Genomic DNA, 26,224 nt, shown 5'->3' on the forward strand with positions numbered 1-26,224 from the left:
AGGATTTAACGTGAGGCTTGGATTTTATTTGTTTGTTTGTTGGCTGCGTTGGGTCTTTGTTGCTGCACACGGTCTTTCTCTAGTTGCAGCGAGTGGGGGCTACTCTTCATTGTGCGCGGGCTCCTCGTTTTGGTGGCTTCTCTTGTGGCTGAGCTCGGGCTCTAGACACACAGGCTTCAGTAGTTGCGGCACACCGGCTCAATAATTGTGGCTCGCGGGCTCTAGAGCGCAGGCTCAGTAGTTGTGGCGCACGGGGCTTCGTTGCTAGGAGGCATGTGGGATCTTTCTGAAGCAGGGATCGAACTCGTGTCCCCTGCCTAATGCAGGCGGATTCTTAACCACTGCCCCACCTGGGAAGTCCTGAGGGTAGGGTTTAAACCCGAACCCGACTCAAGTCCGCACACCACCGGGAACCCACTTTAGAATGTATTCTCGGGACTTCCCTATTCTACAGCAACTAAGAGTAGCCCCAGCTCGCGGCAACTAGAGAAAGCCCGCGTGCAGCAATGAAGACCCAACGCAGCCAAATACATACATACATACATTTATTTAAAAAAAAAAAAAAAAAGAATGTATTCTCTTGAGCAGCTAAACTCCAGCCCCATTCATCTATTCCACGAAAATTTATTGAGGCCCTATCTGTGCCAAGGCCTGTAGGGGCACCAAGAATATACAGCTGAACAAGACAGACTTAAAAAGGCCTGCTTTTAGGCGCTAACATTCCAGTGGGAGGAGATAGATAATAAATAGTATAAATAAATAACCTGCATAGTATGTTGGTGATAAATGCAAAGGAGATGACTAAAGAAGCAAGGCAGGAGGGTATGAAATCTCTTTCTTTATATCCCCAAGGAACGTATGTCATCGGCTCTATGAAAGTTTACCTCGCTCACTTGTGCGTCTCCCCCACCGCCCCCACCAGCGTCACCACACACATATCCCTTCCCCGTGCTTAGGACAGGACCTGGCACATTCTAGAGTGGAGATCGCTTTTTGGTAAATAGGATCAGGAGTCGTGGATTCTAAGCCTTAGGCAAGTCCATGCCCCTCTCTGGGCCTCAGTCTCCCCCATCAGGGTGCGGAGGAGGTGGACTAGAAACGATCCCTAAGGTCCCTTCCAGCTCTGACGCTCTAGGAGTCTATGAATAGGGTTAAAGAGACTAGGGACCAGCGATTGCTTCCCCACCCTAGCAACTGTTGCTAGACAGGGGCCCTCTCCTGGTAGAAGTGGAAACGCCTCCCTGAATCGGGGAGGTCTTTTGGCATCCCATCATACATCGCGACTTAGCCTCGCTAGGACGCACATTTTGGCCTCTTTGGTCACCACCGTCCCTTTGGATCCAGCCGGAGAGCGAGCCTCGTTCCTATGGTAACCGCGCCAGGTCCACGCGCAGACGGCGGGTGGCAAGGGTCAAAATAGATTCTCAAAGTTGACGCCCTCGACCTGCTCAGTCCGCGCCTTTGGTGCGCGGACCTTTAAGTAGCACGTGACTACCCTCCGGTTTGTCCCTCCTCTTTCCCCTCCCCAGGCCCCGGCGAGCGCAGGTGTGGACGGGAGGCTCCTGGCCCGGCGAACTAACTGGAGCACGGACGCTGCAGCCGGTTAGGCCGGTCCCCTTTACCGGTAACTCCTTCCCGGCGTGACACGCGGAGCCGCGGACGCGGCGGGGCCGGGCAGTCTCAGGGATCTCCCGTCAGTTCCTCCTCGTTCCCGGTCCCCGCTGGGCCCGGGGGGAACCCGGAGCGGATAGGGCCCGGCCCAGCGTTCTCGGGGGCGGCGAGGGATGCGGCTGTCTCTTGGAGGGTTGCGACCTCCGGCGGGAGCTCGAGGCGGGGCTCAGACCTGGGAGCGGCTGCCTGGTCCAGGGGATACTGCTCGAGGGCGACAGCCTACCTGTTGGGCCGGTTATTTCCTGCTCTGAGGCCGGCACGGTCGAGCTGTCAGTAAAAGAACACAGCGCCCTGGCACTTGGGCCCTCTAAGTGGAGGCGACAGACACAGTTGGATAACGCACTGGTTGCACTGCATGGTAGAAAAAATAATGGTAATAAATAACGCTTATTGGCTGCTGATCCCGTGCTCAGTAAATCCTTTACATACGTTTAACTCCCATTTTTATCCTTTCAAGGTGGTGGTATTTACCCCCATTTTATGAAGGAGGACACTGAGGCTTAGCAAGTTTTAAGTAATTTGTCCCAGATCATCAAGTGGTGGAGGACAGATCCCAATGTTAGTCTGATTCCAGAGTCCCTGCACTTGACTAATAGCTATATCACCTTCTCAATTTTTCGCGTGCTGTATGTGTTTTGTGGGGCAGAATAGGTTACAGATTGCCTTAACAAGGAAGAAACTGGTTTGTCTTAGGATTTTACTGAGCACGCTTGCAGTCCTAAACAGTGGCCATCAGATTAGTCAATGTCGTGAGGACTCCCAGGCAGCATTTAGACTCCCACTTGTCAAAATCCATACTGTTACAGCTTTGCCGGCCTTAAGGTGCCATGTTTGATTCTTGATCCTTAAAATTTTAGTGATTAGTGAGAAACCAAGATAAATATGGTTTACCTCGTTGGTGAACCAGCCAGGATTATTTCCAAAATCTGCAGTGAACTTCATCACTGCACTCACTAGAGTTGGAGCTTTAACATTTGAAGACCATGACTGGTCTATGATCATTGCCATTAACCCCCCTTCACGGTGGCAAACTAAAATTTTTTCTCGCCACTTTTTCTCATCTGAGGTCTCCTGACAGTAATGACAGCTGTCATAAAATGACAGTGGTTAAAGAACAGCTTCCTATTTTCTTGTTTGAATGGGCATGGTGAGAAAGAATAGAATTGGAGCATACTAAGTCATAACTGCACAGTTTTTTTAGAGTATTTCACTTTCGTACTTGTGCTTAATTAACTCCCAAGAACATCACAACTATCTCATTTGGTTGTTTTGTACACGGTAAACCTTATGATTTTATAAATGTATTTAGCAAGTGCTCAGTGAGGTAGTCTCTAACCATATATTTTAAGTTTAAACTTATTGTCAGAATAAGTGAAATAGTGTATTTGAGATGTAGTTGCCTTGATTTCCCTAGGTATGTTTTCCCACATTTGCTTATTATTTCTTCATCTCATTCGTTTTCAGTCATTTCTAAAGCTTTTCTAACCCAAGGATTTTGGATGGTGGCTATCCTTACTGCTCATCTCTTCATCTATAATAGTTCTTATTTGTAATATTCAAAGACAGTAGCAAGATTGTTCATTTAAGAAGATGTGGTCAAACAGCTTGGCGCTTTTCCTGCAAAGTGTCTTTTGTTTTGTTTTTCTTCTGTATATCTTGTTCCTTTGCCTCAAAAGCAAGACTGTCCAGATTTCTACCACTAAAACTTATTGCCTCTTCAATCATTTCAGCTCTGGAAAGGAAGAGAAATGGAAGTGAAAAAGTTGAGCATTTCCTGGCAGTTCTTGATAGTTCTGGTTCTGATCCTGCAAATTCTGTCTGCGTTGGATTTTGACCCATACAGAGTCCTAGGGGTCAGCCGAACAGCCAGTCAGGCTGATATTAAAAAGGCTTATAAGAAGCTCGCCCGGGAATGGTAGGTGAAACAAAGAAATAGCAGTTTAAAATAAGCTAAGCAGTTTTAGCAGGAGAATGAAGCCTAAATTATGGTTAGCTTTTATTTGTCTCTGTTTCTATGTCATTAAATATATAATATATATTTGTCTAACATATTTTATGTGGGAGAACTTACATCCATGTTATTCTATAATTTTTTAGTGATGAGATCCAAAGCCTGTGTTACTATGAAACCCCCTTTTAGGAATTCTGTGACTTAAAGAATTGCCTTGATACTGTTCGCTTATTTCATGTTAAAGTAAGTAGGAGGGAACTTTAATTAATAAATTTATATATTGAATACTTTTAATATATATTATATAAATTTTATGTATATAAAATATATATAGTCAACAATGGATAAGCTGCCCTTCCTCTGCTATGTTATTCATAGTTACTCTTTATGAGTGTCATTGCTAAAGGTAACTCTACCCATTCCCATTCTCTAGATTATTAAGTTTTAAGCTTTCAAAAAAATTTTATAGTAAGAGCTTTTTGCTCTCAATTTAGAAATAATATTTCGGAACTGAGTACATTACTTTAAAAAGTTAGCATGTGGGAAAATCTTAATTTTTCCTGTAGATACTGTATATACTAGAGGATATGCAGGTGTTTGTGATTCAGCAGGATAGCAGTGAATTTAAAACTTATCTTGGACAAACATCATCTGCTTCTTCCACCAATGCCTTGGACATGACAAAGTAGAAGTGCTGGATTACATAGTTGGAGGGGAGCAGCAGGAGGAGGAAAGGATGGAAAGGACACAGGAGACAAGAGCTGGGTGAACCAACCAAAAGTAAGGAAAGTTTGGGATGGGAGCCAGCATCGAGCACCTGCTGCATGCTGGGCTCCAGGTCCTATGCTGTTTATCTCATTTAAACCTTGTAATGACCCTGTGAGGGCAGAGACTGCTGTCCCTGTTTTTCGGGTGAGGTACTGGGCTCAGAGTTGGTAAGCCTGTATTAACTCTGGGTTCCATAGGTTGACCTTCTGCACCAGCAAGTAGTTTATTGCTATTTTATTTTTTAATCACTTACCCATCTGGGCAGAAGTGAGAGTGAGTGGGTTAGTGTCTGGGTGGGTAGGAAGTTATGCAGGAGCAAAGCTGCCACGTGCAGATGACACCGCCGACTGTGCATGGCTCTGCCTGACACCATTATTCTTCAGTGAGATGTGTCTTAGTATTCAGTTGGCGGCATTAAACGTGAAAGGTGGTTTAAATATACTTTTGAATGTTTTGAATACATAACTATTTTAGACTATATTCATATCATGAGGAACACAGAATTGGATCCTAAAAACACAGTCTCTGATTATTCATGGCCTCTTTCCAGGGACTCTACAGCAGAGTTGCTTTCTTTTCTACACCATTTCAGACTGTTGCCTCTTTGTATTTAAAGCACAATACATAAATCTGCCCTTAATTCATAAGGTAGCAACATTCTTTTGGACAGGGTATGGCCTTCGACAGCATATTGTAAAAGTAGAAATGATGCCTTGGTTATGTGGGGCCACATGTACAGCTTTGACTTTTCTATCTTCCAGAGCTGAAAAGGGTGTTATGATATTATTAAAATGAATCTTTTGCCTCTCTTCCTTAATTAGATTCTCTCTAGGAATAATATGTCACCATAGAAAGAAATAAACTATCAGCCAGTGAAAGTCTAAAATTTATCTTTGTATTTTTACTGTACTATTATTTTCTGTCATTTTGGCTATGGCAATATTTTATCAGTGAAACAGTCTGTTTCGTTTCATAATGGTTTCATACACAGCTGGCCCTTGAACAGCATGGGTTTGAACTGTGCAGTTCAGTTGAGCCCCATGTTGTTCAAGGGTCAGCTGTACACTAAAAATAGCAGCTTCCCACTTTGACTTTTCAGAATGAGCTATCACAGTGGGGAATGGTTAATTATTAATTGGATCTGCAGCCTTCCTTTGCTGTTTTACCACTTGGTAGTATTTCTTACATTGCTCAAGAGCTTCCCTTTGCTTGATGAAACTTTTTTTTTTTTTGAGAGTTATATTTTATACAGCGGGAATTTTTAGGAATTCAAGCCTGGGAGGCAGCATCTCGAGTAACCCTGAGAAAAGGGCTTGGAGGGGGAGGGGGGGCCTGGGGGGAAGCTAAGATATATAGAAGTTTTGAACAGTACATTGATTTGTCTAATACTTTCCTATATTACTTATTCTACCTTTGTTTTTATTCCCTTAAAGGCAGCACTAGGCAGCCAGTAGATACCAAGTACAGTATTTTCTTCATTTTGAAATTTAAAGGGTGTGTATTATATGGTAGCCTGTGAAATGTTTTGTATACACTGAAGACAGCATTGGATGGTACTTTCCTAGAGCTGAATTTATCCTTTTCTACATGTTTTCAACTTTGTGGTATCTTCCTATGATGAGGAAAGTATTCCTCATAAGCTGAAACTTCTTGTGGTTTCCCATCTGTTCTTGGGCCTTGGTTTCCTGTTTCAGGATCTGTGGTTTTAACCAAGCTCTCAATATTCTCTCTCTGGTTCAGGCTTCTTAAAAGCCCCTTCCTACTCTTCCCTTCTCCCCGTACAGAGTTCTGTATGTTAAATCTTCATTTGTGTGATTGCATAATTTTTATCTTCTTAGCCTTTGGCCTAAGTTTGAATATTGAAAACACTTTTTTTTTTCCCCCTCCGGTCATCCAGAAACATGCTTTGGAACCACCCACCATCTTGTTTCCTTAAGTCATTATTTTCATTACATCTAGCTGAGAATTTTTTCCCCACTAATATTCATAACAGGATTAAATATTTAAGGGAGGAATGATGTCTAAATTCAACAGCCAACAATTTGAAGTTTCTTTATTTTCAAAGAAGTCAGAGTATTGGTATAATTCATTCAAACGTGTTCCTGCTAGAGTAAGTTGGTTAAGTTGTAAATTTTTTTTATTGAGACTGTACTTGGTGCTGTTTTCCATAGTCATTTGCTTCCAGTCCTTTGTTTCTCTTTCCAGAACCTTTGCTAGAGGGAATTTAATAGAAGTTAGCAGGAGTGATTCCAAAAAATAAGCTCTGTAATACAATCTCTTAATAAAATGAACATTGAAAAATCAGTTGCTATAAAACACTGATTTAGATCGTAGGGCATTCCAAGGAAGTAAAACCCAGCCCCTACTTTCCAAGACTTTCAAATCCCCAAAGCAGGGTATAAACACAGGAAGATTACAGAATAATATATGGCAACAAGATGGATACAGTTAGTTGCCAGCTGTGTATAATAGCAAGTATTTGTTCCAATATTAGTTGAAATCACTTTGTATAAACCATAGACTTTTCTCACATTTTAAAACGTGACCTTGTAATCATTATCCATTTGTAAGTAAAAGGCACTCAGGCAGAATGGAATAACCAGGGTAATAGTGAAAACTGAAGTGTTTTAATTTGAACATCAGCAGCATGATACTGTTTGGAACATGGTCGTTACTAAACAGATTCATGGAGTATCTTACACAGAGTGTCCTGAAAACTGTTTGCTTTGTCCACCTGAGTTGTCAGAAGAAATGCCTACAATGATATCATTCTAACATTGGGGCGAAATGCTGCCGTCCTGGGAAAAGAAGTTGGTTCTTAAAATTACGTCACTTTAGTCTTGGCTCCAGCAGCGTTTGGGAGCCGTGTAAAGGCAGATCCATAGCCCACCCTTTCTCAGTGAAAGGCTGGAGCGCTCTCTGGTGCTTTGAAAATGTGCCCAGCTGAAGCACTTTTGGAAGAAATTGCCTATTTTACAGTTTCATTTGCTATAGTCATGTGAAGCAACTAATTGCTTCTCCCATGTATTTTTAAGAAACTGCCCTAACAAAGTGCCCTTCCATTTGCCTCTGATGTAGTGAACTGCGTGTACAAGGATGTTAATTGACCATGTGTAGAACATTAAATCCATCCTCACTGCCTGCCCATTTGTGTTTCAGGCATCCTGACAAAAACAAAGATCCTGGAGCAGAAGACAAGTTCATTCAAATTAGCAAGGCTTACGAGGTATTGTGTCAAACTTTGTGATGCATCTATTAGCTCTTATAAGATATATCTTAGGTGATCAGTTTTGTAAAGTCCTCTCGGGAAGGGCCTGTTCCAGATGCCCTTGACCCAGTTTCTAGGTGATGGTATAGACAACGTATTTGGCCACATCCAATATATTGAAACTAGTGCCTGAACACTCAGCTCTTAGAAAAACTGGCCTATTTTAAAGGCTTTAGTTGGAATTTTAGAGTCACCCTGAATGTATGTCTCTATTTCCTTATATTACATGCTCACTTCGGCAGCACATACATTACACACTTATATTAAAGAATCACAGAACAATTTGCCTATATTTATTAAAGTGACTCAAGGTTACAAATACATTTAAACACAAGGTTTTTAATAGTTCTCCAGCATATCAGCTTAAGTAAGTTGGCCTGGAATGTGCAAGAAAGATAAGTCCAAGGCTTCCTGATTTATGTAGGGTAATGTTCTTCAGCGGCTCATAGAATGATGCTTCATCCTAAAACAGGTTCTTGAATTTTGGACTTCAGAGTTACTTCTGAGTAAAACAAAGTCAGCTAACATACAATCACAGAATTCCATCCTGTGGCTACTTTTTGGTGTTCACAGCTTTTCGCACCTTCGTTTGAATTATTCCAGCTTAGATGGTATGACCAAGTCAACGTTCTCGTGGTTGAGCCCTCGTGATCAAAGTTATATTAAGTTGTATTTGTTTTATTGACGTGTTTACTCGTGTGATAGCTCAGAATCCTTAAAGCCAAGATGAGCATAAGTAGCTACACAACTGATGTATTTTGGTCTTGAAATACTTAATTTTTCTATTAAGAGTTTCATGGTATGTTGAGTGACTGCATTTAAAATACCTAATTGTGTTGTTTCTTTACATTTATTTTCTTCCTTTGTCTTCCGAGCTGCTTACAGGAAGGTCCTTTGGGTGATCCTTTTTTCGTTTGTTTCGTTTTCTGCACTTCTTATTTTTTTTTCGCTTTCCTTATAGATTCTTTCCAATGAAGAAAAGAGGTCCCATTATGACCACTATGGAGATGCCGGGGAGAACCAGGGCTACCAGCAGCAGCAGCAGCAGCGAGAGTATCGCTTCCGCCACTTCCATGAGAATTTTTATTTCGATGAATCTTTTTTTCACTTCCCTTTTAATTCTGAACAGCGGGACTCAATGGATGAAAAGTATTTATTGCACTTTTCACATTATGTGAATGAAGTGGTTCCAGATAGCTTCAAGAAACCCTACCTCATCAAGATCACCTCAGATTGGTGCTTTAGCTGTATCCATATCGAGCCTGTTTGGAAAGAAGTAGTTCAAGAACTGGAAGGATTGGGTAAGATCATTTTATTCCTTGGAAGATGTTGGTATAGGAGAAGGTGACTTTTACATCTCTTATTTCATGGGATACTGGGGAGAAGGAACCGTTGATGTGATTTCTCTTCACACATTCATGGTGACTGGTGTTCTCCGGGGACACATTTTCAGAGAAGGGAAATCTGTAAGCCACTTTCATTCTATGTTACTAACTTGAAGCTTTATCTAGTCTCCTAACATCTAGTTGAGGGCCTAACACAGAGGAGAAACTTAACAATTAGTGGTTGAACAAAGCAGCCCTCAAGCACCAGTTTTCATACTGGTAGAATCTACAGGCTGTCCGAATGGTGTTTGTGATTTCACTTTGTGTATTAATTTGCTAGGGCGGCCATAACAAAATACCACAGACAGGGTGGCTTAAACAGCAGAAATTTATTGCTCATAGTTTTCAAGGTTCAAAGTCCAAGGTCAAGATGTTGATATGTTTGGTTTCTTGTGTAGCCTCTCGCCTTGGCTTGCAGACAGCCAGCTACTTCCTGTGTGTTCACATGGTCTTCTTTGTATGTGTGTTGGGGTCTGGTGTCTCAACGTTCTCTCTGTGACCCTAACAACCCCATTTGAACTTAATTACCTCTTTAAAGGCCCTGTCTCCAAATATCATCACACACTGAAGTGCTGGGGGCATTTTGGGGGCACACAATGCAGCCTGCAACCTCTAATATTGCAGTGGTCATGGGTTACCGCTCTCGATCACAAAGTAGCCTTTCCTTTGTTCGCAAATACCACTTAGCGTCAGGAAGATTTCAGTGATCCCGGGAGGATATTTGTTTTAATAACTATTTTAATAACTTCTACAAGTTGGAATTACTGAATTCACTGTGTGTGTGTATATGTATGTATGTGTTTTATAGCCGTAGGAGCTGAGGGGCCTGGATTTCTCTGGAGATCGTGCACCCCTGAAAAGCATCAGTTTATTTATTCTAAAACAGACATTTTCAACCCGTTGTTCAGAGGCATTATTTATTGGCTGCATTGGGTCTTTGTTGCTGCGCATGGGCTTTCTCTGCTTGTGGCAAGCGGGGGCTGCTCTTCATTGTGGTGTGCAGGCTTCTTATTGCAGTGGCTTCTCTTGCTGTGGGGCACGAGCTGTAGGCGTGCAGGCTTCAGTAGTTGTGGTACATGGGCTCAGCAGTTGTGGCTCGCAGGCTCCAGAGCACAGGCTCAGTAGTTGTGGTGTACAGGCTTAGTTGCTCTGCGGTATGTGGGATCTTCCCGGACCAGGGCTTGAACCCGTGTCCCCTGCATTGGAAGGTGGATTCTTAACCACTGGGCCACCAGGGAAGTCCCTCAAAATCTTTCTTAAATATTAGTTTTCTTCAGCTCACAGACTATCAAGTACTGACTCTTGCCTTATTTTTAGCTAAATCTTGAAAGATGGTTAGAAGTTGGCTGGACAGGAAATGGAGGAGTAACATTCAGGCAAGAGGGAACAGTGCAGGCAGGACAACAAAGAGCATCCTCAGAAGAGCCAGCAGCAAGTTGTGACTCTAGTGTAGGTGAGAGCGGAGGAAGCAGGAGGAGCATGCTGGGAGCCCTGCGGCAAGGAGCCTTCAAGTCCAGTTCAGGGAAGCTGGACTTTATTTTATAGTGTGTCATAAAGCCAAGAGTGATCTAACTGGATCGGTGCTTTAGAAAGCTATCTGTTCAAGCTGCGTGAAGGTCAGATTAAAGAAGGTGAGAATATAGGCAGGGAGGTTGCCAGTCCTGGCAAGACAGCAACCGTTGACCTGAGCTCGGGCAGTAGGAACAGAGAGGGGACAGGTGTCGGATATTTCAGGGGTAGGATCGTGGAGGGACCTGGCACCTGAGGACCATTGGAATGTGAGAAGTGAGGACAGGAGAGGGAGTCAAGACTGACTCTGCATTCTGACTAGAGCGACTGGGTGGGCAGGAAATACAGGGAAGAGTTGAATTTGGGAGAAGCGGTTCTAAATAATTACTGCAGTTTGGACATAAAGTGTGATGACGATGATAATAATATAAGCTTAATAACAATAGCTTGTATTTACTGAAAGTTTACCATATGCCAAGCTTACTGATGTAAGTATCATCTCACATTATAAGCAACTCTTTGAGGCAGATGCTGTTGTCATCTCTCTTTTATACAGACTTGGCCCGTTTTAGTACCTTGTCCAAGGTCCCACAGTTGGTATTTGGCAGAGCTGGGATTCAAACCCAGGGAGTCTGGCTCTATAATCCATGGTGGTAAACACAGTGCTGTGCTGCCTTTCAGGATCCTTGAGTCTGTGGTGACTGAAGGTCTTGCCATCCTTTGGGTTTGTTGTGCTGTATAATCGTAATGTCAGGACTCAAAATGACAAGGGTAGAAGAAGATGGATTTAGATCCATAGAAGTAATGCTTACGAGTGTTTAGTCTTTTCCCCCACTTCATCCCCGAAGTCCCCTAGAAAGCAGGTGTTGACTAAATGTATTAAATTAGTTTGGTTTTCATCTTTGGAACATTCGGATTCATTGAAGATTCCTGACAGTCAAGTTCCACTTGGTTACAGTTGGGTGATACTGAGATGAGATCCTGACAGTATCCATGGCCGCTCCCTGTCCGAGCAAGACAGCGTTATCCTGTAAAACGGTTGCTGCAGAAAGCGTTTCTATTCTGAGTTGACAGAGAGAGCGGACAGTCTTAAAGATTAGCTGGGTGGTCTGGGGAAGCCTGGACATTATCTCAGAATAACATAAAATGTCTGAATTGCAGCAAAGAAAGGAAATGGAACAGTTCCACCCGGAGGAGAAATGTTGTAGCTATTTAGGTGGAATCTGCAGTCATGCAGTTTGGTAATGACTAGTGTGCAAAAGCACCCAACATTTATAGACAGCCGTGGTGTGGAGGAGGGCCCAGAAATAGTCCGCACTGCCCCTGACCTTGAGGAGCTTACTGTTAATTGAAGAGAAAATAGGTACTCACCACCCGCACATTTGTAGGGAATAATGTAGTACTACAGGGGTAAGTAGAAGGTGATACGGAGTTCATTCCATGTTCTCATTTAAAACTTTTTTTCTTGGGAATTCCCTGGCAGTCCAGTGGTTAGGACTCAGCGCTTTCAGTGCCGTGGCCTGGGTTCAGTCCCTGTTTGGGAAACAAAGATCTCGCAACCACATGGCATGGCCAAAAAAAAACTTTTCTTAATGGACCAAGTACTATATTAAACACTAAAGTAAATATTATTACAATTTTGGTTTTCGGGTTTTGTGGTTTTTAGCATTTTGCTTATTTCTCATTGCGCTAAATGCTTTGTGTAGGCTGTCTTTACCCCAAGAGTAACCCAATGAGGGAAAGACTATTATCATCCCCATTTTACAGATGAGGAAACTGAGGCCCGGGGAGGTTAAAGAACAAATGAGGTCACACTATTCATAAGCAGCAGTGTTTTAGAGTATTGACCCAAAAGTCTAACTCCAGAGTTCACTCTTGACCACTGTGTTGCACTGCTCAGAAATAAGTAAAACCTGGTCCTCGCGCACAGGAAACTCAAATGAGAGACACACCTGAATCATCATAGCATCCTCAGCGCTTGTTGGGAGGTGCAGACAGTTACTGGGGCGTCAAGGAGGGTGTATGTCTTCAAATCAGATATCATTTTAGGGAAATCCAATTTGGGTGATCATGCAGTGTTTATCCACCATGACTTCGTATTTTAAAGAAAGAATAATTCCTCCCTTTCAAGGAATTATTCCTAAAAATAGCTATGTGTATAACAACTTCATACTGTGTAGGAAAAGAGTCTGCCTAGATAATGGTTAAAGGATTTTTTTTCCTCCTGAAGCTCCATGTTTTTGTTTTGTGTTACTTCACATCATTTTGCATCTTAGTAGTTTGTTTATTAACAGGCTTGTATTTAGCCAGATTTGACAGTGCCATGTTCTTCCAGTTGGCTCTGTACCATCCCTTAAGGCATAAGGAAAAGTTGAAAGAAAGATGAATATGTGTATGCAACAGAGGGGAAAATGAAAGAATTTCCCTAAAAGACGTGATACACGTTTAGGATTGCATAATGAAAGCAAATACAATTTAACACCTCAAAATAGAGGTCTTTAGTACTTTACAGAAAGAATACCCTCTTACTAACTCAAGAAGAGAAGAATATATGTGTATCTTTAATTCCCCAGGATCTGCAGATTATCCCGAAACATCAATCTGTAGAAAAATCAAATGTTTCTGAAAAAGGTAACATACATTTTGCCTCTCTTTTAAATTTGCTACTCATGTTGGTCTGGCTGGTCACGCTGAATCAAGATAAGAATAGGAGGAGAGCTGTACTTACTGTTGGCCTAGCTGAGCTCACTTTATGCACCGGGAACTTTGGAGTGGAGAGAGTTTGAAGGCAGAGAAGATGATAGAAACTGTTGTTCACTGTGACTCAGAGACCCTAAGTCACCACTAGTCATCGTGGTCATTTCCCAGCCTGGGTCTATCTATAGGAAAGAAGTAACATTCCTTCAGAGTTTAGAAATGGGATTATAATATTAAGAATCAAAGTCCTTTGTAGAAATGATCCAAGGAAAATAGCCTTTATAGACTGAGAAATGCTTACATTTGATGAAGGTGATATAGGTAATTCCAAGGATTCAGTGGTAATTTTAAGTAAAAGAAATGAAACCAATCACTTGTTATCTGTTTTAACTTGAGAAAAGCCGTATTGATGGACGCATAGGAAAGGTGTGGGAAGATGACATGAAGAGTGAGAGTTTGACATTGTTTATCCCACTCTGCACAAGGAACAGAGAGAGTTTCATGGAGGTTAAAATTCCACTCACATTAGAGACAATCAGAATTCACATGGTCTGGATGAAGTAATACTTAATAATAGATATAATTAATTAGGCACCTACTATATTCCAGGCTCTGGGCTAGGCTCTTCTTTTTATATTATTTAATCCTCACAACAGTTTACCTCCGTTTTACAAATAAGGATACGGAGGCTCAGGGAGGTTAAATGACTTGCCTAAGGTTGCACCACTAATGGGTGGCAGAGCTGGGATTTGAATCTGGATCTGACTTTGAATACTTTATTCATTCACTTGTTTTTAAAAAATTGAGTGCCTACTAAATGCCAGGAACTATTCTAGATATTAAGGATACAGCCGTAAACAAAATAGCCCCAAACGCCTACATTCATAGAGCTTATATTCTAGTGAAGAGAGATAAACAAACAAATAAAATACACAGCCCATCAGATGGTGGTAGAGTGTGATTAAAAAAAAAAAAAGGCTGGGTGCTAGGAAATGCCAGGGTGAGAGGCTTCAGTTTTAAATCAGGCAGATGAGGAAGGTCTCACTGAGCAGGCGGCCTGCAGAGTGAGGGAGAATGAGCTTCGGAAATATATACGGGGGAAGAGTTGGGGGAACAGCGAGTACAGAAGATCTCTTCAGTTTCCTTTGCTCTCCCAAGGCTCCTGCATCCCTGTCCTGATTCCAGGCCACCAGCCACTGTTCTGATTACTGATTCTGGTCTCGAAGTCTGGTAGAGGGTGCCGCTAAATGATGCGGTTACTGCAAAGGCATATATTCCCCAGGATCAGTTCAGTATGGTGGCCTCTGGCCTCTGTAGCAATCCTGGTAAGGTCATTGGTGGTGAGTCCATCTCTAAGAAATTGATCCCTGCAGCATTCAGGACCTAGGGTGGAAGAGGGTACTGGAGACAGGAGGGAGCCAGGCTTTGCAGTCGGCTGGGCCTGGGTTCAAATCTTGGTCCTACCGCATACTAACTGGGATGCCAGCTAGGTTGCCTCAGGCTCTCTAAGCATCAGCTTCCTCATCCATGAAGATGACAATACTTAACCACTCAGGGTTTCTGGGTGTGAAAAGTGATAACATATAAAGCTGTAGGCATGCTGCCTATCTTAGAAAGGGCTCAAGGCACGCTAATTCCACCCTTGGGCCTTTGCTGTGTGGCCACTTAACCTTGCTAGGTGACATCTCTTCTCTCTTTACATGAGACTGGATCTCTCAGGTATGTGCCTGCTATGTTCCTGTTCTTTCTCCTGCTCACACAATTCTTACGTGCACTTTCATTTACTGACATTATTCTGTGGCTATTTCTAGCATCTCTATTCTAGCATCTCTAGTGTGATAGAATAGCATGCTCGACTCAGCTCTAGAACATCCAGTTGGGATTCTTTTTTTTTATTTTTTTGGCACACGGGCTTAGTTGCTCCGCGGCATGTGGGATCTTCCTGGAGCAGGGATTGAACTCATGTCCTCTGCATTGGCAGGCGGATTCCCAACCACTGCGCCACCTAGGAAGCCCAGTTGGGATTCTTGTTCTGCAATTTTATCAGCTCTGCAAACTGTGATAAGTCACTTCCCCTTTCTGAATCTCTTTATCTGTAAAATGAGGAGAGTGGACTATGTGATGTTTAAGGTGCCTCCTTTCCTGCCCTTGAGATGCTCACAGTCGGGTGGCCAGCAGATAGGTTCGTTTAGCCTACTCAGCAATTTTAAAGTATTAAGTTTGCAGTCACTGCCATTTACTCAGCAATTCCATTTTGGGGATTTATCATTTAAGAAGTTATCACACAAGTACACAAAGATGTGTATATAGAGATGTACTATCAAAAAGGATGCCTATCAAAACATTGCTTATGATAGTGAAAGCCAGAAGCCGTTTCAATGCGCAGCAATAAAGAATGGGCTAGACAGATTAATAGCCCGGTTTCAGGGATGAGCTCCTACTGTGTGCCAAGCTCTGTCCTGGTGCTTGGGGTACATCAGAGAACTAAATAAAGATCGCTGCCTTCAGGAGGCTTAAATTCTAACAGGAGAAGACAGACAATAAACAATCCACAGAATGAGGAACTTGTGTGGTGTGTTAGAGGGCGGTAAGTGCTATGGAAAAGGGAAAGTGAGCGGGTTGAACGGGGTCCTGAGTGTGGGGAGGGCAGTTTTAACTATGGGAGTCGGGTCAGCCTCATTGAGAAAGACTTGCCATTGGTGAAGGAGTCAGGTATGCAGATGTCAGGAGACACACCCTCCAGGCAGGAGGAATAGCCAGTGCCAGGCCTGAAGGCAGGAACGGGCTGTTGTGTTTAAAGAAGAGCAAGGATGCTGGGGACTGGAGCAAGTGAGTGTGAGGGGTGGGAAAGGAGGGGGGCCAGGAGCCAGGGGCCAAATCACAAAGGGTCTTGTCAGCCTTTGTGAAGATTGTGGCTTTTATTCTGAGTGGAATGGGGAGTCTGCCAGATTTGGGCAGCATGATCTGTTGTTTATGTTTTGGAAGGAACGGTCTGGCTGCCGTGTTGAGGACAGACAGTAGGGGCACAGGGAGACACTAGACACATTGAGGAGGTTACCGCAGCAACTCAGAGGCGAGAGATGAAGATGACTGAGAGACAGGGTGCAGCACAAGTGGAGAAGAACAGTTGGATTCCTGGTATATTTTGAAGACAGAACCAACAGGACTTGCTGACAGATTAGATGGGGGGGTGTGAGAGACAAGAGGGATCAAAGATGACTCTGTAGACTTTCGTCCTAAGTAATGGGAAGGAGGGAGCCGCCGTCAGCGGAAGTGGTGAAAGCCTGGGTGGAACAGGTTTGAGGGAGGAGATCAGGAGTTTGTTTCTGAAAACTTTAAGCTTAGAGGTCCGTTAAACACCCCAAAAAAGAAAAAACAGATTTACTAGCTATTAACATTTAATGTATCTCCAGTGTTCAGCAGAGGACCTAGCCCTCCAAATATATTGGTTGAACGAAAGACAAGATTCAAATACTAAGTGAAGGAAGTGTCAGATGATCCCATTTTATTTTATTTATACCTCTGTGTACACGCGCGCGCACACACACACACACACACAGAGACACACATTTATGTAAGAGAAGGCACACATAGATCCAGAATATTAACAGTAGTTATATGGGAAATGGCCGAGTGATTTTAACTTAATCTCTTTCTCTTTTTGAGAATCTGTATACCATCTCTATGAGATAGTTTATATAAAAGGGAGACATGCCCTGAAGGGTGAGGAGACTATGATCCTAGCCCGTTGTTAAATCCTAGGATTTTGCAACCCTTGCAGAGTTGAGGAACCCTTGAATTGTTTACAGGTAGTGTTCTTTATGAACAGGAACACTGAGGACAGATTGTTCTTTTCTTTTGAAGTTTTTCCTCATGATCTACTCCCAAAATTAGAAACAACAGACCGAAAGATAAAAAGATGTGTAGCTCTTCTTAAACATTGCCAGATGGCTCTGCAGAAAAACTGAACCGATTTAGGATTCCAGCAGTGAAAGAATGCTAGACAGTCTATCAGGAAAGATATCCCCTCCTACTAAGTCGGGATTTCAGTTTCACACCAAAAAAATTACTTAGAAGCATTTCTTCACCTGCCTTGGCAGCATAAAAAGTCTTCATCTAGGTCTCCCATATTTTTCCAGGCGTAGGAATCGGCGTGGTGCACGCTGGGTACGAGAGACGCCTGGCCCATCACCTGGGAGCACACAGCACACCCTCTATCCTAGGAATCATAAATGGGAAAATCTCCTTCTTCCATAACGCAGTTGTCCGTGAGAACCTGCGACAGTTTGTAGAGAGTCTTCTTCCAGGGAACTTGGTGGAGAAAGTAAGTACCTGGCTGAGAAGTAGTTTAAGAGGCACCTGGGACTGCTGGCTGCCCTGAACTCTACCTGTGATCATCCTCAGACCTGAGTTTCATTTTGAGCTGGGCAAGACACATATTAATTAATTAATCACTCACACTAAATCAATTTAAATAAAGTCTGCCAGAGACTGAAAATTGAAACAGATGAAGTAGAGAGACTGAAAGAATCATCCCTTTTATAACCACTGGGAAGATTGTCACTGTCGTAGGAATCCAAGCCTGAAATGAGAGTGCGTCTTATTTTCTCAACAAAAAATCAGATCACGACACAGCACGAAGGATGTCTTTCCAACTCATGCATTTGTTCATTTTAAGATACTTTTCTTATGAGAGTATTCAAATTAAGCTACATTTGGTTATATATTTTATGAGCATATCTGTTGAAAACACCAGATTCCATGAAATCTGATATTATTTTTGGAACTCTCAAAACATATAGTGATGCAGCAGTGTGAGTAAATTTCAAAACAAAAGATTGAGCTAGAGAAACCAGGCACAAAGAATTCACACAAACTATAAACGATGATTTTTATATTTAAGAAGCATTTTCCCCCAGTACCTTAGGTTAAAGATCAAAGGAACTAGAACAAGATTCTTATTTAGCTTTAAATGAAAATGATTCATTCCTTTCATAATACCAGGGAGAGCGAACACACAGATATTTCCATTCTATTTCTACGTAGTCTGTCCCACGAAGATCATTACCTACAGAAGAAATATTTGTTGGAGTTAGCATGAAAGGAAATTGTCAGAAAGCATTGTAGCCTCCTAAAATGATGGTAGGTAGTCCTGACAGGTCCTCAAACTTTTTTAAAATGCCTGTTGTATGTCAGGCACGATGATAAGTGCTGAGGACCCTTCTTTTCAAGGAGCTCCCAGTCCAGTGGGTGATTGATTCCATCCAATATGTAGAGTGCCCCGTCCTGGAGATTTGAGAAAGGCTTCCTGGCAGAAATGACCCCTGTACTGAGTTTGCCAGGTGAGGAGAGAGAAGCAGGAGATGGGTTCCAGGCAGGCGGAGGTAGCCTGCTTTGTACGAAGTAGTCGATAGTGAGTGGGAGGAGACAAGATTAAAGGGGCTAATGGGAATCTCGCTGTGAGGGTCTCCTTTAAGGAACTTGGACTTGGCCTGCACGTGATGGAGCCGTTAAAAGGGGCTGAGCAGTGGGGTGAAATGATGAGATTGAGGTTTTACGTAGATCATTCTGGAAGCAAAGTAGAAAGATAAACTTTTTTGAACTACTGTGAAAACTTTCTGGATAGAAATTTAATTTATTCATGTTTTTAATTTGTTTTCTCAGGATTATTTTAAGGCATAAACAGGGAAACACAGAAGTAAGCAATTCAGATGGCAACAAATGAAATTATGTGATGTATAGGTGGGGTGGGCCCACTTATTTTTATTTAAGCCATTTTAAAAGAGCAATTGTTGCACTATCTTCTAATACGTTAAAAAGTGCAGTCTATAATTGAGCAAGAACCAACTTTGAAAGCTCAGTTGTTGTTTTTTTATAATATGGTCAGTAATTGTTTCAGAAAAGATTATGATTTCAGTCTGTAAGAGTTGGATCACATGAAAATAAGAAATCAGTATCTCTGTTCTTTTAATTAATTTTAGTCACATGAAGACGAAGAAATTAGTTGTCTGTATTTTTTATTTTTTACAAAACAATCTTTTACACGTATTTGATTTTGTTAATCTCCTGAGTGGATTATAATGCAGTTGTTAAGAATTAAATGTTGAAGCTAACATCCTCTTTTCAATTTAAGGTCACAAATAAAAATTATGTCAGATTCCTCTCTGGCTGGCAGCAAGAGAATAAACCACATGTCCTTCTGTTTGACCAAATGCCCGTTATACCACTGCTCTACAAGGTACTTGAGGTGCTGGGGTAATGTTTTATCTTATTTTGGTGATATTCCTTTTTGTGAGTAGTAGCTCATCCCATGAGACATGCTTGAAGACCAGAAATTTGCCTTAACCACCGTGCATTGAGGACCCACTGATGCTGTTACTGTGCTAGTGCTTTCCACACACACAGTAGCATTTAATCTTCAGAAGAACCCAATGATACAGATTATTACCCCTACTTCTACTGAAGCTTAGAGTGGTTATATAAGCTGCCCAAGGTCTCCCTACAGCGTATTGAGTATTGATTCCCTTGAAGCCTGATTCCAAACCTGCCCTCTGAATGATACTCTATACTATACTTCTATCTAGCACACCTCTGGTTATCACCGCAACCTGTGATGGGAGAGGAACGTGTTTAACTGTTGGCATGGTCACTGCCATCTTACATAATTTGGGTACAGTTAATTCCTCAAACCTCCCACCCAGTACAGATCTCAGTAAGATGAATATCTCTACCTGAAAAAAAAAGAATTAGTTGTTGTTTAGCTTTGTTGGTACGGTTTTTGTACATGGAGCACCATAGAATTCCTACAAGGGTACGAGGGTGTAGCAGCCTGAGTGGGGCTGTATAAGCTAGCGTTCATCTCCCCCCACTGATGAGAACAAGCCACAGTTAGTTTAGATGCTGTGCTGTCAGTTTCATTTCTCCCTCTCTGTTGCGCCCTCACAGTTGGCTGCTTTCGCATACAAAGATTATTTGTCATTTGGTTATGTGTATGTCGGTCTAAGAGGGGCGGAAGAGGTGACGAGGCAATACAACGTCAATGTCTATGCCCCCACCATCCTGATCTTTAAAGAACACATACACAAGCCTGCAGATGTCATCCAGGTACGTGAGCATCACCTTGTTTCAAGAGGGCCCTCCCATTTTATCTCAGGGTGGCACATAAGTAAACAGCAAAATCGAGCAAAGCAGGCTGGGAAAAGAAACTAGTTTTAATCTCTTCCTTCAGAGGCACAGAATTCAAAAATGAATTTGTTTTAAATATGATTTGGTACTGCTTTGCTTAAAAAATAATCTTTTGATAGAAAGTAGGATGGTGGTGGCCAGAGATTGGGGGAAGAAGAAATAGGGAGTTAGTGTTTCACGGGGATGGCTTCAGTTTGGGAAGATGAAAAGGCTCTGGAGATGGATGGCGACGATGGTTGCAGAACAGTGTGAATGATTAATGCCACAGAATCATACACTTAAAAATGGTTAAAATGGTAAATTTTATGTTCTCTGTAACCACAAAAATGAAGTCATAGTCAGCTTTGACCTCTAAAGAGCCCCTGTTTAAAAAAATCAATAATCTTATTCTTAAAAAGTTACAAAAATAAATTTAAGAGTTCAATATGAAACAGTAATTAAAAGGAATAAGAAAACCCATACTCTTTCATTTCATCCCATTAATCCCTTGGAAGTTTTTAGTTTCATAATTTAATATTCAAAACTGCATGGGTGGGACTTCTGCAGTGGCACAGTGGTTAAGAATCCACCTGCTAATGCAGGGGACACGGGTCCGATCCCTGGTCAGGGAAGATCCCACGTGCCGCAGAGCAACTAAGCCCAAGCCCCACAACTACTGAGCCTGCACTCTAGAGCCCGTGAGCCACAACTGCTGAGCCCGCATGTTGCAGCTACTGAAGCCCTCGCACCTAGAGCCCGTGCTCTACAACAGGAGAAGCCACTGCACTGAGAAGCCCACACACCGCATCAAAGAGTAGCCCCTGCTCGCCACAACTAGAGAAAGCCCTTGCACAGCAACAAAGACCCACCGCAGCCAGAATAAATAAATAAATAAATAAAATAAAATGCTATCTTTAAGAGAAAAAAAAAAGCTGCATGGGTATTGAATCACGATGAAAGCTTTTAACTGGCCTTTCATTGTATTGAGATCTTGTAGGTGAATAAAAGTTATTCGACCTTGCTCTTAAAATAAAAATAAACATTATTAAAAATCACTGGAAAAAAAGAAAAAAAAACCCATAAATTAACTCAAAGAACATACAGTGAATATTTACCTGATCTTAAGATAGGGAAGGGCTAAAAGCATTAGGAAGTACTTAAATTTTTTTTTTCTTAAATTTTTTTGATTAAACAGTAAGGGAAGTTTTTACAACCAAAATAAAAGGGATCATTATCTTTAATTTCTAATGAGTTCTTCTAATCAAGGAGATCTACCCGGTACTTCTTGAGAATAACCACTTAATGCGTACAGAGTTTTCCTTTGGGGTAATGGAAATGTTTTGGAACTAGATAGAGGTGAGGGTCACACAACACTGTGAGTGTACTAAAGGCCATTGAGTTGTACACTAAAATGGTTCATTTCATGTTATGTGAATTTTATCTCAATTTTTAAAAAAATTTTAATAAAACATCCCCCCAAAAATGGGCTAAGCAGATGAACAGAATCTTGAGAAGAGATTCAAGAGATTAATAAACACTTTTTTAAAAAGAAATCTCACTAATAATCAAAGAAAAGCGAAATTAACATCTCATCAAATTGATTTACTTCAAAAATACTCTTGAAGTATTTTTGTACTCTGTACTCTCAGAGTTGAGAATACAGAGAAGCAGGCACTTCTCTCTCTTGCCTTGCTGGAAGAAGCCTCAGAAGGTGAGAAAAGCAACTGGGTGGTAAAATATCAACTGCCTGGCAAAAGAGCACTCCTGAGTACCCACTGTGTGCCAGACACTGCTCTGTGTGCTCAGGGTGCAGCCCTCAACAAGCCAACAGAATTCCCTGTGCTGTGTTCTAGTCGGGACGACAGGCAGTCAGCGTAACATACTCCATCGTGTGTGTTATACAGTGATACGTGCCAGGGAGAAAAATAAAACAGGCAAGGCAGGCATAGGGAATAGGGCAGAGGGCTCACATTTTTAAAGTGGAGCAGCCTAGAAGGGCCTCCTTCAGGTGACACTTGAGTAAAAACCTGAGGGAGAGGAGATTCCCTTTTAGGACTCTATCCTAAAGGAACAGGAACTCAGGCAAAGAATCACGCACAGAGATGTTAAATATCATTCCTAATACCAAAAATGAGAGGGACATGTAAACATCCAACGGCAGGATAATTATTGGTACATCCCAAACAGGGACTGTTATATAGCCATTTCAGCTGGCAATTCGAGAATACTGAATGATGAGGATAATTTTCATAACACAATATTAAAGAGCAGGCAGGATGCAAAATTGTACATGCAGTTTATACGCTGATCTCAGTTCTGTAGAGTGAGTGCATGCGTGTGTGTGTGTTGTGTGTGCATGTGTACACATAGGAAAAAACTAGAAATAAATACACCAGAACATTAGTGGTTATCTTTTGATGGCAAAATTATGAATTTCAGTATTTAGGCTTTCAAAAATCCCTATAACAAACATGTATTTTTTAATATTTTTAATGTTATTTTTTAAAAATCAACAAGAACCTTTTGATACTTTCTCTTATAGAAGACTGGAATAAGAAGAAAGAGAAATTCTATAAAATCCTTTGTCTCATTCATTCAGTACATTCATTGCCTGCCAGCTGAGCACTAAATACAGAACGTCTCTGACATCCAGAGTTGGTCTTTGTCCTCGAGTCTTTGTCCTCCTTTGGGACTTACAGTCATTGGAGGAGAAAGACCTAAAAGCAATTTCCATCCACTGTAGTAGGTGCCTCACTTAGATGTAGGTTACACTCTGGGTGCCATGTGAGCGCAGAAGGGTTAATAAGACCATCGGACTAAGGTAAGGACACCGTTTGTGGCAGAACCAGACGGGGAGAGTGGATAGTAAGAGGAGAGCAGGTTTTGATGAGGGTTTTTAGAAAATTCTTTTTTTTTCTTTTTTTTTCCTTTTTTTTTTTTTGCCTGCGTCGGGTCTTAGTTGCAGCGCGCAGGCTTCTCTCTAGTTGTGGCGTGTGGGTTTTCTCTTCTCTAGTTGGGGCGCCCATGCTGCAGAGTGCGTGGGCTCTGTAGTTTGCAGCTCTCTAGTTGAGGAGAGCAGGTTTAAGAAGAAGGTAATGAGTTCAGATGTGGGCATAAGAATTAGAACTGCCTTTAGGAGATCTAAGGGGAGATGTCCATCAGGCGGGGATCTAGATGCGAGGAAAGGCAGAGGGAGCTCTCCCAGGCATCGTATGCAGAGTAAGGAGAGAGGGAGCTGAGGACAAAACTCTGGACGACCACCAGCAGACAAGGAGCAAGGTTATCGGGTGCCTGATAGTGACTAAGAGGAGCTGAGAGAGAGTCAGGAAGCAAACAGATGCCAGGTGTGGAAGAGAGGAAAGAGGTCATCTCAACCCAGGATTAATCTGTAAGATTTCCTTAATTGCTTTTTAGTAATAGCTTGTACTCTTAGGAATTGTTATTTACTTATTCCCTGGGGAAAATTGTAAATCAAATACATTAACAAAATTACAGGTACAATGGACGCTTTACCAATTTGCTCTTAATGAATATAAAAATGCGCTCTTAATGTAAACCAAGTCCTTGCAACAGCAAGGGGCTAGTGTAACACTAGTATCACCAGTGGTTTCTCCTAGCTCTAGTTAATTTGTTTTCATTTGCTGTACAGTGGTTATGGCCACATGATAATGGGTTTATTCATTCTCCTGTTGATGGACATTTCGGGGCTTTAGGACCAGTGATGCCATGGACATCACATGTATCCCAGTGTTGTAAACCCGATCACAAGTTTCTATAGGACAGCAGTTTTCAGAATGTGGTTCACAGACCCCTGGGGGTAGGGGGGTCCGAAAGGCCCTTTAAGGGAGTCTGTGAGATTAAAGCTGTCTTCACAGGAACACTAAGATATAATTTGTCTTTTCTCTGTGTTGACACTTGCACTGATGATGCAAAAGCAGTGCTGGGTAAACTTTCCAGTGCATAACCACCATGTGCACACACCAAGCTCCGGGCACCAGGCTGCCAGTGGCTGAGTGTTCTTCACTTCTAAACACTGCCAGAACAACATATAGAGGGCTTCCCTGGTGGTGCGGTGGTTAGGAATCCACCTGCCAATGCAGGGGACGTGGGTTCGAGCCTTGGTCCAGGAAGATCCCACATGCTACGGAGCAGCTAAGCCCGTGCACCACAACTGCTGAGCCTGCGCTCTACAGCCCACGAGCCACAACTGTTGAGCCCATGTGCCACAGCTACTGAAGACCATGCACCTAGAGCCCATGTTTCGCAACAAGAGAAGCCACCGCACTGAGAAACCCAAGCACCACAATGAAGAGTAGCCCTCACTGTCCGCAACTAGAGAAAGTCCACACACAGCAACGAAGACTCAGTGCAGCCAATAAATGAATAAAAAAAAGAGAGATTACTACTAATCACCAAAAACAGACATCTCAACACTCAGTTCACTGAAGAAGTATGAATTTTATTAATAGGTAAATTGACAATAGGTTAAAAAGTCCACATCTTTTTTGTATCTTTAATGTTCTCTGTGACAAAATGGGCAGCATTCAGAAGCGCTTCTGCTGCAGGCCAAGGTGCAGAGGGTGTCCTGAGGACAAACATTTGTGTGGTTGCCTAACTCAGGAGTTTTGAACTAGCCCCCCCCCCCTTTTTGGATGGAACATCATTTTTTACTTGAAAGGATAATTGACAGACAACTATGGTTACTCAGAGTTAAGTATTTGGCAGACATTTTCTTTAAAATGAATGAAATGAGCCTGGCACTTTAAGGGAAACAAAATCACAGTATCTGTTGTTTTGGGGTTTCTTTTTTAATTTATGTATGTATTTATTGGCTGCGTTGGGTCTTTGCTGCACTCAGGGTTTCTCTAGTTGCAGCAAGCAGGGGCTACTCTTCGTTGCAGTGCACAGGCTTCTTATTGTGTGGCTTCTTTTGTTGCAGAGCACGGCTCTAGACACTCGGACTTCAGTAGTTGCAGCACATGGGTTCAATAGTTGTGGCTCAAGGGCTTTAGAGCACAGGCTCAGTAGTTGTGGCACACAGGCTTAGTTGCTCTGCGGCATGTGGGATCTTCCTGGACCAGGGATCGAACCATGTCAGCAGGCGGATTCTTAACCCCTGCACCACCAGGGAAATCCCAACTCACAGTATCTGTTGCCAGTGATAAAATTCAGGCTTCCATGGAAATTATAATTTTGAAAAATTTGTATCAACAATCAGGACCTTAGTAGCTTCTCAGACTTCCTGATGAGATAGGTTCATCGATGTGATGCATTTTTTATATGAATAAGAAAATTTGTCAGTGTCTGGAAGATCAGTGGGCCAGTATTTTTTCCAATGACCAATGCATGATATTAAAAATCACGCATGAGTAAAAGATCCATTCTAAGTGCAGGGTGATCAGTGAATTTTAATTTAACAAGGTATTAAAAGCTCATTGATGGGAATTCCCTGGCGGTCCAGTGGTTAGGACTCTGCATTTACACTGCAGGGAACAAGGAGGACAAGGGTTCCATCTCTGGTCAGGGAGCTAAGATCCCACATGCAGTGCAGCCAAAAAAAAAAAAAAGTTCGTTGAATCCATGTAGCAACTAACCTTTAAGAAACTACCATTTGTCAAGTTTCGGTGTAGTGGCAAAGAAGCATATCCGTAGTTATCTGAAAAGCTGTTAAAATAAACCTCCCTTTTCTAACTATTTATCTGTGTGAGGCTGGATTTTCAAGCAAAACAATATTTGACTCCCTATTGCATATAGAAGCAAGTATGAGAATCTGCCTATCTCTTCTATGAAGCCAGACATTAAAGAGATTTG

General features: G+C 42.2%; 1 protein-coding gene across 6 annotated transcripts in view; it reads left to right on the forward strand.

Moving 5' to 3' along the window:
* Nucleotides 1-1,337: 1,337 nt before the first annotated feature.
* DNAJC16 (DnaJ heat shock protein family (Hsp40) member C16) overlaps nucleotides 1,338-26,224 on the forward strand; it is a 36,128-nt gene continuing 11,241 nt past the window's right edge. For 2 of the 6 annotated variants that reach the window (XM_057697050.1, XM_057697067.1), the window contains exons 1-7: nucleotides 1,522-2,044; nucleotides 3,402-3,586; nucleotides 7,550-7,616; nucleotides 8,620-8,959; nucleotides 17,389-17,573; nucleotides 19,383-19,487; nucleotides 20,195-20,353. In XM_057697050.1, the coding sequence (XP_057553033.1) occupies nucleotides 2,027-2,044; nucleotides 3,402-3,586; nucleotides 7,550-7,616; nucleotides 8,620-8,959; nucleotides 17,389-17,573; nucleotides 19,383-19,487; nucleotides 20,195-20,353 (1,059 nt within the window). In that variant the 5' untranslated portion in view covers nucleotides 1,522-2,026. Of the gene's footprint in view, nucleotides 1,370-1,521; nucleotides 2,045-3,401; nucleotides 3,587-7,549; nucleotides 7,617-8,619; nucleotides 8,960-13,125; nucleotides 13,184-17,369; nucleotides 17,574-19,382; nucleotides 19,488-20,194; nucleotides 20,354-26,224 lie in introns of those variants that run through there. The other 4 variants (XM_057697060.1, XM_057697075.1, XM_057697084.1 and 1 more) reach the window with 4 other exon arrangements.

This window comes from Hippopotamus amphibius, chromosome 1 (genome assembly GCF_030028045.1).
Source record: "Hippopotamus amphibius kiboko isolate mHipAmp2 chromosome 1, mHipAmp2.hap2, whole genome shotgun sequence".
Lineage (NCBI taxonomy): Eukaryota > Metazoa > Chordata > Mammalia > Artiodactyla > Hippopotamidae > Hippopotamus > Hippopotamus amphibius.